Source organism: Cajanus cajan, chromosome 5 (assembly GCF_000230855.2).
Source record: "Cajanus cajan strain Asha chromosome 5, NIPB_CcT2T_4, whole genome shotgun sequence".
Classification (NCBI taxonomy): Eukaryota; Viridiplantae; Streptophyta; class Magnoliopsida; order Fabales; family Fabaceae; genus Cajanus; species Cajanus cajan.
The window spans coordinates 67,159,211-67,174,868 of record NC_138521.1 but is presented as its reverse complement, the minus strand read 5'-3'; the positions used below and the strand labels follow the sequence as shown (position 1 = coordinate 67,174,868).

Genomic DNA, 15,658 nt, shown 5'->3' with positions numbered 1-15,658 from the left:
TAAAAAAAAAATATTAGAACCAAATTAAATTAAATATAGAATCAAAGACCATCATTAGAAAATAAACTCAATTTCACTTTTGTTCTTCAAGTAAAAATTATGCGATTTTGATTTTCCAAGATTAAATTAAGTGAATTGGGTTTCCTAATTATTACAATGGTGTAAATTTGATTTTTTTTGTCAATTTTTTTTAAATCTAATAATTTTGGTGGATGGCACACATATGTTGACATTAAACAATGATTCTCATATGAAAATAAAATTAAAAGTTTATTAAAATGTAAAAGATGAAATGTGATAATTGCTGGTTAGTGGTCGTTGAGAGCATTGCTCGTTAGTTGTCGGCGGAGAAACGCCGCAGAAGAGAGAAAACGGGAGCGGCGAGAGCGAGGTTTGAGGCACAATGAGCGGTGACGCCACGAACTGGGACGAAGATGCATACAGGGAAACCGTACTGAAGGAGAGGGAGATTCAAACGCGAACCGTTTTCCGAACCGCTTGGGCCCCGCCCTACAGCACTAACCTCGATACACTCCTTGTCGCCTCTAGCGACGGTTCCGTCGCATCCTACTCCATCGCCGCCTCTAAGCTAAAAAACGTCCGTATCATCTCAATTGCATTTCGAACTAATTTTATTTGGCTTCAACTATCATTTATTTCCACTGCTCCTGATTTCACTTCACTAAGCGCCTTTACTTCTTCGGATGATCGAACTAACGGTTCTTATTTCGTTGTTTTTGCTTTTTCTGCAGCCGTTTGGTTTTGTCAACGCCGATACAGATACGTATGTAAACGTTCAGAATTTATGCCTAATCGATTATTTATTGGTCTTAGGGTTAACCGTGTTTTGCGTGCAATGCTGTTGGTTTAGGTTATTGGCAGAGCCAAATTGCTTCGTTCAAGCGCATGATGGACCTGCGTATGATGTCAAGTTTTATGGTGATGGCGAAGATGCTCTCATGCTGAGGTTCAAATTATTACTCTGTGACTGTATTCCTACTACCTTTTCATGATGAACCGCGCTAGGATACTTTTCTGCATGCTTGTCGTGTATTCATAAAGAGGCAGACTCAAATGTGGGACTATTAGAGCATGGTTTTTGTGTTTGCTGCACGAGTGCTACCATTGTTTCTTATTTTCTACTTGGAAAGTGTTTATTACCCTTTTAAATTTTAAAATGAGAACATTATGGTACTAATTGTCCTGTGTGATCTATATCATGCCTCAAGTTAATAGATCTGAATTTCATATTTGAAATGTTGGCATTACCATTCTGGTTTTTGATAGTTGAATTTAGTATTTGAAAGTTCATTTTTTCACCATGCATGCCTATGTTATGTGCGATTTTATTTGCATTTACTAGCATGATCGGGAAGGAAATAATTGCATGATGAGTCAATTTGTGAACTTGCTATATAAGGGTTTTGTTTTAAAGAGAAGGGAAATTCTTTTTGCTGGCTATTGTTCTGGGTTTGCAGATGTTATAGTGCATTTTAATACAATTCTTATGCATGAAGAAATGATTGTTTATGACTAGATGCAATCAAACCACTTGGCACAACTCCTGACAGCAGTTTTGTCCTGCAGCTGTGGTGACGATGGTCGGATTCGAGGATGGAGATGGAAGGAATTTTCAAACTCAAGTTCTTTGGTTTTTTCCCAAGGTGATAATGCTTGTCTGGGAATGGTTAATTTTTGGAGAATAATTATTTTTTTTTATAAGAACCTTGGGAGCTTCATACCGCAAAAGCTTGCTGTTGTAGTTGGAGAGTTGAAGGCCTTATAAACCCCACATTAGAATCCCATACTTCCACTGTTGGACTCCAAGTCCCGTACCTAACAATTGGATCCTAATATCTTTTCAAAAGCTCTCTCAAGAAGATGGTAAAAATGCAATTATTTCCTCAAAATAAACTGAGCCAAACATGCATTACAGTTGCGGTTAAATTTTAACTTAACCCTACTATTAGTGCATTCATTTATATTGTTTTCATCTCTGAAGTAACTTGCATCATTGTTTTCTTTGTTTTCCCCTGATTATTTTGTTTATGCATCTATGAATCTTAGTATTTTATTTTAACTTGCAACTTTTTCTTTTTTATATAGGAAGCGCCTGTTGGATTTGTTTCTTTGCAAAGTACGATAAAACTAAATCTGATTGATTGCATTTTTACATAATCTATATCAAACTGCAAAGTGTTAATGAGAATTGATGTTTGTTCCAGTTGAAATTATAGGTAAAGATGGAAAAGATAGAAGAAGGAAATGCAACTCAGATGATATTAGAAAAGTTATGATGTATATATATGATATAAAACACTAATATAGTATTCCTATTTATATTAACATTCTAGGTGAAGTACTAGAATTGTAAAACTAGTACAAAGTATGGACCATTAACACTTCTTTCATGATAAGACTTATAAATGGATATGTCAGTGAGAAATAGAATCATAATACCCTAATAGTTCTGAATCTCATTTTTATTTTCTTATATAAGGATATAGATTGATGTTATGCAGAAAGTGTTAACTTTGTTCCCAAATATAAGTAAATTATGGTTGGCTGAATTTCAATGGTTGCTACTAAGGCTCACTATGACATCATTCTGTATCCTCTTCTTTTCCTTCTCTTACTTCTTGTATGTCACTTACTTTCTTATTTTTACTGTTGAATTAACGATTTGCTGTATGTCTTATGTATGTCATCCCCTGATATTTCAGGAAATGACATCAAGCCTGTACTTGATGTGGTGAATCCTCAACACAAGTGAGTTTTTAGAGAATTGATGCTTGTTTCAGCTTTGTTTGCTAGTTGTTTTCTGTAATTATTGCAGAACTACAGGATGCTTTATCCTTCTTGATATCACTGCTTTTTGGTTCATATTTCCTGCATATCTCTGAATATACTCTAGTACATTTGGGTTCTATGTTTGGCATTGTTGTCTATTGCACTAAAATTATTTAAAATGATTTGGAAATAATATTGAATGTTTACAATTATTGTTTATCTTACTTGCTTTTACAATTATCAATGTTAACTTTTATTGTATTTGCTTGACTTGAAACCTGTCAGCAAAGGATATTCTTCTCAAAATCTGGCATGAGCAGAACATTTTTAGCTTATTATATATTATCTGCAATTCCTTTGTACCAATGCTTTTGGTTGTCTGATTGTCCTCTATATACCCACACACTGTTGCCTTTCAGAGGTCCTTGGGGTGCCCTTTCACCTATCCCTGAGAATAATGCTATTGATGTTAATACTCAGGTTTGCAATTGTTTTCTACCTTTTATCACAATAATTTGTTTGTTATTTCATGACTGAGTTTGTGTCTATATTTTCTTGTTTAATTGTAGGGGGGATCTGTTTTTGCTGCATCTGGTGATTCTTGTGCATATTGTTGGGATGTGGTATGTATTCACGGGAGGTGAATATAATTCTTGCATATGAAGTTTCTTGGATAACTTGATTTATAATTGTATTTGTGCTGATGGTGGACTAACATGTTTTAATGTTTGTAGGAAACTGGTAAAGTGAAAATGGTATTCAAGGGGCACACTGACTATTTGCATTGTATAGTTGCACGCAACTCATCCAATCAGGTTTGATTATTGACCTTATTGTCATTTGGACTTGATGGTAGTTAGTAACCGAAAGAAATAAACCCAAAGGTGAAGAATGGAGTTTGTGTCTTGTTCAGACACTGGTCTGAATTGTATCAAGTACATGGAAGCATTTTACAAGCTTTTACAGCTGTACAAAATGACATGAAATAATATAACACCTAAAGCTAAAGAAACATAATTAATACAATAAGACAATGCATAAAACTAAAGATACAAAACTAAAACAATAGGACTAACATAAGTTTCCCTGTATATCTAGCAGTGATAATTTTTTCTCCATCACATTTTCTGTTTACAAACTTATTGCAGGAATGTTTGCATTTGGAGTTTTAGAATTGATTTTTTATTTTATTTTTAAATATTTTTCATGAATGTATGAGAAAGAGAATGAGCCACACACTCATTTGTGTGCAATTAAGATAAAAATTGTGGATATAAGAGGAAGAGTAGCGGTCGTATAGTGGAGACAATGGTATTAATATAAAACAAGGAGAGTGGAGCGATTACATGGAGTTTTATTATTTAAAATAAATTTATTTAGTTTTAAATTTTTGCACTATATATGATATTGTCTTTATTAGTAGTAAAGGTATATGTTAATACTTTTTGGAACTATATGACACATAGACAGGGCAATAGTTTCATGTACCATATGAAAGGCTATTGAAGGGGAAATGAGAAAAAAGAGGGATTTATAGTTATATACTGTTGAAGCAACTAGAAATCTTTTCTGCTGAAATAGTTCCTACAAAATGTTAAAACTTTACACTAGCAATAGAATTTAAAGTTCCATTACTCTTCTGGTATTTTAAAATCCTGAGTTCCCTACTGCTAAAGCATCTTCTCTGTTGCCATTTCCCTTTTTCTTAGTGATCTTTTTGTCTGCACACATTGTGTTTAGTACCCTAGTTTTTTAACTGCTGGTTTTTTCTGATCAATGTTCAGATCGTAACAGGTTCAGAGGATGGGACAGCACGAATTTGGGGTATTATTCATTTTTCAGCTCAAGTTAATAAAGCTGAACAAATTAGATTAATTACATTTTTATCTAAATTAGTTGGTTACTGAAACATATTGGTGTAGCTTTTATGGTTTTATTTTTTTTTTGTGGCTTATTTACCATGTGTTTACTAGATTGCAAAAGTGGAAAGTGTACCCAAGTGATTGATCCAGCAAAAGATTTGAAGTTAAAGGGATCTGCTTCATGGGTTGGCTGTGTTGCTCTAGATGCAAGTGAGAGTTGGTTGGTAAGAGCATATCTCTTATTTTATAATTCCTTGGCCCTTGCCTTCATATTTTTGGTCTACATTGCTAATCTGGTAAAAGAAATATGAATGTTCAGACAAAATGTTGATCGCTTCTGTGGTAACTACAGATGCAGTTGATGTGACGTAATGAGAACATATATTACACAATAGTTTCACTTTCTGATGCTATTGGCATATGATGATTTAACAATTAAGACTTGGATAATCATTATTTCTAACTATGATACATTTTCTTGTTCTGTGTGATAATAAGTATTGTACGAGAAGCTATTTTTGCCAGTAAGTTTTCTATTTCAGCAATAAAAATCACACGTTGCTAGCCAGAATAATCTCCACATTATAAGGTTGTTCTTAGCAGTGGCAAATGGATCCATTTAACCATCATCCTTCCAATTCATCCACAAGTAAACTCATCCAATTCATTCATTACAATAAAAATAAATAATGGATCGAAACCAATACATCTATTTAATTTTATGGATGGTTAGTGATCCATCCACTACTTTTTTAGAATTTATTAGATTACATATGAAATGTTTATTGGATTGAGATTTTTAAAGGCTATTTTGACATTAAAAAAAAACAAGTTTTGTGAATTTTAGAAAATTATATAAGAATGTAATGATTTATAAAAAAAAGAGAGAAATAAAATATTTTAAAAAATAAAAATTATTTAGTTTTTAAACATTATTTTTATGGATGAACACATGTATGGGAGAATATGGTGTGTATGTTGTTAAGTTGTTGCTTGATTTTATAAATTGTTAAGGGACCATCACTTTTATTCAGGCTTGCAGTAGTGGACGATATATATCACTTTGGAACCTTCCTGCTTCAGAATGTGTATCAAAGATTCCAACTCGTGCTTGTGTACAGGACATGTTATATGACAATAATCAAGTGAGTCGGTTATCTCTCTATATTTTCTCTTAAGTTGTTTCAAACACGGTCATGCATGGTCATACTCTTTTGTTATCTCTTTATTTGATCTTGGTGATATGATATGCATTTGATGAGCTGGTATGGTGATGCTATCAAAATTGATTGGGTCATTTATAATCTTTTAAAAGCAAGAATAGATGCTCTCAAAAAAGGATAAATGTCCACTCTAGATGATAGTGGTATAAATTCACAGTTCAGCGCCTGTGGTCTCTGTCCTTATATATTTGTTTTGTTAGCTCGTATATTTTTCTGGTGTAAATTTGCCTTGCTTATTTTGCTCCTCTGTCAGTTGTAAGTATTGCAATTATCATTCAGTATCTGTCACATGGAAATTGTTAATCTCTTTTAATAGAGTGACTCATTTGTTGTTCTTATAATATAATTTTAGCTCTCGTAATTTTTGTTAATTGTATGTATTTCTTTCAGATTTTGACAGTTGGTACAGATCCTCTACTCAACCGCTTTGACATGAACGGCACGATCCTATCACAAATACAATGTGCTCCTTCATCGTCTTTTTCTATCTCCTTACATCCTGCAGGGGTATGTTCTGATTCAAAATCATTGCTATTGAGTTGTTTTGGTACCTTTGCAATGCTTAGCTCAAACATGCTGATGGACTCCTTGTTACTCTCATTTGATATATTGGGTGCATTACTGTGTCATTCATTTCAGGTTATGGCAGTTGGAGGTTATGGATGTCTTGTTGATGTTATCTCACAATTTGGCAGCCACATGTGCACATTTCATTGCCAATGTGTCTAAGCGAAGTTCTCGGATAGTTTTAAAATTCTGATACCTCCAGGCCAAAAGCTCAAAACAATTTCCAAGCTTCGGGATTTAGTTCAGTATCGGGAGGGAATCATGGATATCTTATAATTATGAGAGTGGTCAGAAAAAGAAGTTTTTATTTTATTTTAATTTTTTTTTTAAAGGGAGTGAGGGCTGAAATGTAAGAAATAGGAAAAGCTTGGAGAATAAGTTATTTTGTTTTAAAAGAACAAATGTTGTAATTTGATGAGTATCATTTAATATGATGGAAGTTTTTGCTTCCTTTGTTAACATCTACGTTCTTTAGGGAAACCGGAGGCGATCTTTTCTTCTAAATAAAGCCCTTGTGCAGTTATGCTTAATGAGTAACACATTACACATCTGCCTTGCTGTCTAATTCGGGTTTCATTCTTATAAATATACTGCTCAGCCTATTTATCAACAGGCAAAGATTCCTCATCTGCATGTTTCTGAAGTTTTCGAGTTATCCCATCCCATCTCAATCTCTCTCTCTCTCTCCCCTTTACATATTTTAAATGAGTTCCCACTATATATAACTCGTTGTTTACTTATTTAAGTAACTCTTCTCTCCAATCCAATAACTTTGAAAGTTCTACTAAATGGATCCTACAAATAATCCCACATCTTTATATTGTAGGGTACTGAGAAAATTAATTTTGTAAAATTATTATTTTTTGTTCATTTATTTATAACATGTTTGAGACAATACCTAAAATTTGTAAAAGAAAAATTTTAAAAATAAATTAATTTCATACATCTGAAATATTTGAAGCTTGTATAGTTATTTCATATTATGGTTGTAATTGATAATTTACAATTGATTATATATATAATCGGTTATTGGAATAATTTAATTTCTGTAACTGTTTTAAACATATTCTTGTTAGTTTTTTTTTTCTCTATAAAAAAAATAATAAGATGACAATTATTATAGAATAAATACTTTCTTATCCCTTGTGAATTGCACAACTCCTATAATGCAACCAGAAAAAACAACAGGAACATGAGTAAGCATAATCTTTTTTTTTTCATAGTAGTTTTTTTAAAAATTTTAATTGCTTAATAAAAAAGAGCTATATGTCATATAAAGGAAGATGAAGGAGAAATAAAGCACATAATCCGCAAATAAGAAAGAAAATAAGTAACAATAAAAAGAAGTGACAGGAAGAGGGAAATGAGAGTTTTCTTTAGGAATTAAAAATGAGAGATATTTGAAGAGGTGTGAAAAAAATATTTAGATAAAAGTATCGACAAGGAAGATGAAAGGAGATGCATTTAATAAAGAGATGCGTTTGATAAAATGGGCCGAGAAGACAGAATGATATGGGCTGGCTGGAGCCCAAAGGAAAAGCGATGAACTGTTGCGCGAGAGTTTGACCTGTTTTCGTTGACCGGGTGCAAAGGGGCAAAATAGGGAATATTTGAGCCCGGTATCGTCTAGGAACCCTGGTTTTATTTATCACTGCATAGTATACTTTCTCACTCTCACTTCCCTCTCTGCAACCAAACGCTCTTCGTTATCTTTTCTCGACTCCGCGGCGTAGATCCGAGGAGTTCGGGAAACCCTAACTCAACTTCCATCACCAAAACCCAATCCACTCTTCATCATCATCTCAAGGTCTCTCTTCCACCATACTCTTTACTATCGCAATCCCCTTTTTTCTTCTACTTTTCGCCGCTTCTTTCTCACAACATAATACTTCTATATTTTTTTTTTGTATTTGCCTGCTATTCATTATCTTTAAACTTCATTTTTTTGTGGTAAATAAATGTCTCTGTCATGCTCACTCATATTTCATATTGTATGTTTGTTCCACGCTTTCAGAGATACGAAGCACAATATTGCTGAAGTCGTTTCATAATTTTATTCTGTTTGAGATGACACTGAACACTCGCCTTTACTTGTGCCGATTTTGTTGATAATTGCGTTGTGTAATAATTTCTGTTCGTTTTGCAGTCATGGCTGGAATTGCACCTGAGGGGTCACAGTTCGATACTCGTCAATATGATTCCAAAATGAATGACTTGTAAGATTTTTCTTCTAAGCAATCTGGTTTTGTCATCAGCTCTTCATTTCTATGACTGAAATGTTGGTCTATGTTCTTGTTTTCATGTTGATGCGTCGTTGCAATTGGATGATAATGTTAATGTTAAGTGTTGGATTTTGATGGCTTTTTTTATTTATTTTAATTTTCCCTTTCAGACTTTCATCTGATGGGCAGGATTTCTTCACTTCCTATGATGAGGTCTATGATAGTTTTGACGCTATGGGTTTGCAGGAGAATCTTCTCAGGGGCATTTACGCATATGGTAAATTTAATGTTCTTTTCCTCTTTTCCCATTCCTACCTTTAATCACCCAAAAATAATATTCATCCTAGTGATTGCCATTGGTGGTTCATTGTTATGCCTTGGAATTCTTCTGTTTTCAATCGTTCAAAATATATGGTATCAAAGCATAACACTAGAAACAGGGTGTGTCATACTCGACTGTATTTTTTTATTAAACCGTGGTGTTTTTGTTGTCCTGCTCCTGCGGTATGTTCCAATCCTTAGACTTAGTTTGTTATCTGCTTTAGGTTTTGAAAAGCCATCTGCCATTCAGCAAAGGGGAATAGTTCCCTTCGTCAAGGGACTTGATGTTATTCAGCAGGCTCAGTCTGGAACTGGGAAGACTGCTACTTTCTGCTCCGGTATTCTGCAGCAACTTGACTATGGCTTGACTCAATGCCAAGCCTTGGTTTTAGCACCAACCCGTGAGCTGGCTCAGCAGATTGAGAAGGTTATGCGGGCACTTGGAGATTATCTCGGTGTGAAGGTTCACGCATGTGTGGGAGGTACCAGTGTGCGTGAAGACCAACGCATTCTATCTAGTGGTGTTCATGTTGTGGTTGGTACCCCTGGTCGTGTGTTTGACATGCTGCGCAGGCAGTCACTTCAGCCAGATTACATCAAGATGTTTGTATTGGATGAGGCTGATGAAATGCTTTCCCGGGGTTTCAAGGATCAGGTGCTTTTCAATTCACAACTTGTGTAATGCCTTTTCACTTTAATTTAACTGATATTTTATGTTTATTTTATAAGTAATACCTATACTTTATTATCTTCTTTTGTATATTGATGTGTAAACTCTCCCATTTCAACTGTTTTACTTTCTTTATTATCATTAAAATATTTGTATTTTCAACTCGAGCAAACACGTTTTATGGTGGGCTCATGTAAACTCGAGCAAACTCAATCGGACTTGCTTAAACTTGAAATTGCGGGGCGGGTTGGCAAATTTAATTAGTGCCCAAAAGCTGAGGAAAAGAAGTTAAGAGCACCAATAGAGAAAAATTTCGTGACACCCAATTTGTGATTTTGATTTTCATTGACAACACTGATCTTGCAATTTCCACCTCTGCTCAATCTCTCTCGTGATTCTGTTGTCTTTGTTGAAGGTTCTCTCTGTTCTATGTTTTGTTTCTCTCTGTTCCGTTGAAGACTTCAATTTTCTGTTACAGACTACAGTCATCTCTTTCTGTGTATTGTCTCTCTCTGTTCAGAAACTGCTGGGCAGCAAGTAGGAGCTGTACTTTCCTTCTAACCCTCCTTTTTTTCTCTACCCTCTGTACTGGTGTGCTTTCTTATTTAATAATTTTGTTTTTATTTTATAGGTTAGAAGCCTTCTATTCTCTGACCTCCTGGTTTTATAATTAGTCTTGTTAACATTGTATTTGATGAATTGAAAGTTTCCATTTGAGATAAATCTAATGGTTTTATTATACTTACTGTAATGGTGAGTAGTCATATGGAGAGTATATTTCACTTTCTGCATATTGTTGTTTTTCATATTTCAGCATGATTTTTATATTTCAAACCATAATCTATTACCAAACTTTGTTAATTTATTGTTAGTTTGTTAATTTTTATATTTTGAAGTCCAAATGTTGAAATATTATTATATTAAAAATATTGTGTTTCAAGCATATATATATTTTTAGGTTTTTAAATACTATTTTTGTATTGGGTAAACTCTAATACAGTGGCTTCATGAGTTTGAGTAAATTCTTGAGTTTGACAGCCTCGGTAACATGTAATAAAATATGAATGCAATTGCCTTTCAATTTATTTTTTTAAGAACCACCTATTGGGTTAATGCAATTGTTAAAAGGATTGATATGTGTAACCGCTCTAACATTGGTTTTATATGGTTATCAGATCTACGATATATTTCAGCTGCTGCCATCTCAGATTCAAGTGGGAGTTTTCTCTGCTACAATGCCTCCCGAGGCCCTTGAGATCACAAGGAAGTTTATGAACAAGCCTGTGAGGATCCTTGTGAAGCGTGATGAGCTCACCTTGGAGGGTATAAAGCAGTTTTATGTCAATGTTGAGAAAGAGGAATGGAAGCTGGACACACTCTGTGATCTTTATGAGACCTTAGCTATCACTCAGAGTGTCATTTTTGTGAACACTAGAAGGAAAGTTGATTGGTTGACTGACAAGATGAGAAGCCGAGACCACACAGTCTCAGCAACCCATGGAGACATGGACCAGAATACCAGGGACATTATTATGCGTGAATTCCGTTCTGGTTCTTCCCGTGTCTTGATTACTACTGATCTTTTGGCTCGTGGTATTGATGTCCAACAAGTGTCTCTAGTTATAAATTTTGATCTCCCTACACAGCCTGAGAACTATCTTCATCGTATTGGTCGTAGTGGGAGGTTTGGAAGGAAAGGTGTTGCTATCAACTTTGTCACAAAGGATGACGAGAAAATGCTGTATGACATCCAGAAGTTTTATAATGTGTTAGTTGAGGAGCTTCCTTCAAATGTGGCCGAGCTCCTCTGATGAGATTTTGTCCTCCATCGTATTAGATGTAATGCTTCTCTCTCCCATCTGTTTCCCTGGTTGTACTTCTGCTCTTAAACTTTGTTTAATAGGCTTAGTAATTTAATTTAAATTGTGAGTTGTCTGAATATCTAACTGATTATTACTTTGCTATGTCGAATCTCATTAATGACCCAATTGGTGTATGTCTGTCGTTGCACATTTCTAGCTGGCATCTCTTCCAGAGTACGTTTTAATTTTACTTGATCGTAAAATGATTTGTTTGTGTATTTTTTTAGGTTATGATTTGATGATCAGTGATAGTGATGAGCGGAATGAGATGAAATGAAATTGAAGAAAACAAAATTATTATATTATAATTTAGGTCTTATAGTTGATAGAATTGTGTAAAGGGTTTATTTAAGCAAAAATATAATAATAAAAGTAAACAAAAAATTAAGAATTTTGGAAATTAACGTGTTTATGTTAAGAATTTTGAGTAAAATAGTTGAGTTACTTCCCTTTTGAAAGTTTTGAAAAATAGGGTTATGGTTTCCTAAACCGAGTTTTTTTCACAATGCATGCTGGGGTATTCCGCCTTTTCATTTTGGGCAACGTTTGCAATTTTATTATGGTTACGAATCATGTAGCGATTTTCTAAAAATTAAGGAGGTCAAGGTGTAAACTTATAATAATGTAAGTACTAATGAACAAAAAAGAGAATTTACTGTATATATTTAATATAGGAAATAATTTGCCCTTAAATTAAGATGTTAGACTTTGTATTTATTTGATTAGATAAAAAATAAGAAAATATACAATTTTATTCCTAAAAATGGTATACTAATTTAGTCCTTGAAATTATTAATTTCGTATCAAATTGGTTCTTTTTAATGTAAACTTTACTTAGTTTAAGAGTTAAATTTTTTCATGAAAATTAAATGATATATATATATATATATAAAGGAATCTATTTATTTCGCTTAATAACACACGTTCTATATCAAATTTTAAGAATTTTTTTTTTTTGTTCATTCCTGGAGTATCTACCGCTGACAGCAGTGACTAATCTTCTCGCTACGTTGGAGGCACCTCAAAGGGTGGGATAGCTGACCCCAAGATTTAACACGGCTGCATACACAAGGCAGGATTCGAACCTCTGACCTTGTTTAAGCGTAGATCAACCCCTACCGCTGAACCACACGCTTGGGGTTAAATTTTAAGAATTTTATTAATTCAAATCAAGGTATAAAATAATTTTATAATTATTTATTGATTTGGATTAATAACAAGAAGTATCAAATGATTTTTAAATTTTTAAAAATTTGTGATGTTAATCTATGTGTTAAAAATTTTAAATCAATGATTGGATCTTTAAAATTTAATATAAAACATGAGTTATTAAATGTAGTAAGTTTAGATAAACTTATTTCTTAAGTAAACAAATGCTCTCTCTCTTTCTCTCTCTCTCTCTCTATCTATCTATCTATCTATCTATATATATATATATATATATATATATATATATATATATATATATATATATATATATATAAAGAGAGATTTTATTACTTAAAGAACAATCTACTTAAACTTATTTTACTCAATAACTCTTGTTGTATCTTAAATTTCGATGATTCAATTTTTAAATTAAAATTTTTTAATACATTGATCAAGTCTACAAAGTTTTAAAAAAATTTAAAAAAATTTTATATTCCATTTCATTAATTAAAAGTAATGGATGATCATAAATCCTAAACCCTTTTCTCTCTCTCTCTCTATATATATATATATATATTTTTTTTTTTTGGTTCGTCCCTAGAGTATCCACCGCCGATAGCAGTAACTAATCCCCTCACTAGGTTGGAGGCACCTCAAAGGGTGGGATAGCTGACCTTGTTTAAGGGTGGATCAACCCCTACCGCTGAATCACACGCTTGGGGTTTCTCTCTATATATATATATAGTATGAGTCAAATGATATGGGTGTAACTATTAATAATTATTGCATTACTTTATAATTTTAAACTATATGTAAATTTTGTCAACCCAATTATTGATTTACAACTTTATATCATTTTTTATGTTTATGTAAAATTTTATTAAAATTGAACAATAATTCAAAAGTAGTCAAATTGTTCATATTCTAATATAATTTAAAGTGTGTATATTACATTAACTTTAATCTATATGAATAGGATATCAAATTATCTTCAATTAATATAAAAGAAAATTTATATATCATTTAGAAGTAAGAAACTTTCAACCAACGTTGAGTTTTGAAAAAGCTCACATCTAATAAAAATTTATAGAATAGTGTAATAGTAGTAAAAGTTATATTATTTGATCTCTGCACACACACACATATACATATATATATATATATATATATATATGAGGAGAGTTATAATAATATTAGTGTAACTTTTACTAAGTATTATACTGCTCAATAACTTTATATTAAATGTGAATTTTAAAAGTTTAAAGAAGTATTGGGTGATTAAGGATTTAATTATTTAATTTAATCTAATTCGTTAAATTAATTTAAGGATTATGTTTTAATTCTCTCATCTCTCTCAATAACATATTATCTCACCTGATACGCTCCCTATATATATATATATATATATGAACTTTTAAGATTTTATATATATTAAGTTTGTAAAGTTTTACAAAATTTGAAAACTATTTAATATTTTATTTTATTAATTCAAATTGACATATAAAATATTTTTGTATTTATCCGTCAATTTGAATTATTAAAACATAGTATAAAATAGTTTTCAATTTTTTTAAACTTTATAAATTTATTTATATATTAAGAACTTTTAATTAACAATTAGATTGTTAAAATTTAATATAGAACATGAGTTATAAAGTAAAGTAAGTTTTGGTAGATTTATCTTTAGAATTAGTGAATCTCTCCTTTATATATATTATAGAATAAAAACGTAGTAAGTTATTTATATTAAATAATTTAAAATATTAATAATATTAATAATTTATTTTAATAATAATGAAAATGAAAACATATATAAACAAGTTGTTAAAGAATAAAAATGTAATTCTGTAAATAATTTATTTTTATTTATAAATATTGAAATATAAAAAATATAACTTAAAAATATTAATTTTTTTTCTATTTATCATCGAATTCTATTCTATCAAATAAACATAAATCTTACTTTATTTTTTTATCAAATCAATTATCATTTATTCACATCTTTATTCCTCCAATCCCTAAAGAAAACATAAATCAATCCAAACCTGATTTTATATTTTTTTGGTGAATTTGAAAATGGTTCCAGTAAAATGGAAAATGGCCATTTATAGCATTGTTGTAGTTATCATTTGTGCTTTGTCGATTGAAAGGGTTGTTGTAGTGATTGGTGTTCCGTAGATGGAGATGAAGACAATAATTGTAAGGCAAGGGATTCCCTCCATCCATCACCCTTCTACGCTTCCTTTGCCATTTTTAATGATGTTTTACCTTCCATCATATGAAAAACAATAATGTTTGCTCTTTGTTCACTCATGTGTGCCTCGTTAAATCATCTCTTTGAAGATCCTCTTTTACCGTTAGTAGTTAGTTTCCTATGTGCAGTTGAAAATCTGATATAAACATGTGGACCAATCATGTTTTTTTTCTTTTTTTTCTACCAGCAGCTTTATAAATGTTTCATTTTTCAAATATTGGCATTTTTCATTTTGGTAGCGGATATTTTCGTTGTCGTTTATTTTTTGGCAAAAGAAAAGTTTAAAGACGTGTAATGCTTTGTTAGATTTGGGTGAACCCAAATAGAAAGAAAATGGACAGTAAGAAATGATAGGATAAAGTCAAATTCCATTTTTGTGACTTTTATTTCCGTTCCCGTTATCTGTTGTTAAAAGCTCGAGTTTGAAGACGTGCTTTGTCTGATTTGGGTGAACATTAGTAAAGAAAAAATGGGCAGAAAGAAAGAAGTGGTAACAAAAAGTTATATTAATTTTACACTTTTTGTTTAATGAGAATATTGGAAGAGAAACAACGATATTACTTGGAGGTAAAAATTATAGTATTTATTTAGTAGTAATTTGAGTCTAACGGTAGACAAATCAATTAATCGGTCATTGTAAAGTTGTTTTCAGTTAAATTAAAAAAAAAAGAAAAGAAAGTAAAATATTTAATACATCTATATATATATAGTTGCAACACGAGTTCCAAATTATAATCT

The 15,658-nt window shown here is 31.8% G+C and overlaps 1 protein-coding gene across 1 annotated transcript; it reads left to right on the top strand.

Moving 5' to 3' along the window:
• The first annotated feature begins 285 nt into the window (after positions 1–285).
• Positions 286–11,651, top strand: LOC109807344 (eukaryotic initiation factor 4A-8). The gene is made up of 17 exons (XM_020369864.3): positions 286–598; positions 753–784; positions 872–967; positions 1,588–1,664; positions 2,724–2,769; positions 3,210–3,270; positions 3,360–3,413; positions 3,525–3,605; positions 4,575–4,614; positions 4,764–4,876; positions 5,687–5,797; positions 6,266–6,382; positions 6,515–6,602; positions 8,589–8,658; positions 8,835–8,941; positions 9,210–9,640; positions 10,831–11,651. The coding sequence occupies exons 1-17, from the start codon at positions 404–406 to the stop codon at positions 11,464–11,466; spliced, it is 2,355 nt and encodes a 784-aa protein (XP_020225453.1). The 5' UTR covers positions 286–403; the 3' UTR covers positions 11,467–11,651.
• The last annotated feature ends 4,007 nt before the right edge of the window (positions 11,652–15,658 follow it).

Bases quoted from the DNA above. Each gene is read 5' to 3' on its own strand.
- LOC109807344 (XM_020369864.3), top strand. From the start codon at position 404: ATGAGCGGTGACGCCACGAACTGGGACGAAGATGCATACAGGGAAACC. The intron at 6,383-6,514 runs GTATGTTCTGAT...CATTCATTTCAG, and splicing joins TCTCCTTACATCCTGCAGGG to GTTATGGCAGTTGGAGGTTA. The intron at 6,603-8,588 runs AAGCGAAGTTCT...TTCGTTTTGCAG, and splicing joins ATTTCATTGCCAATGTGTCT to TCATGGCTGGAATTGCACCT.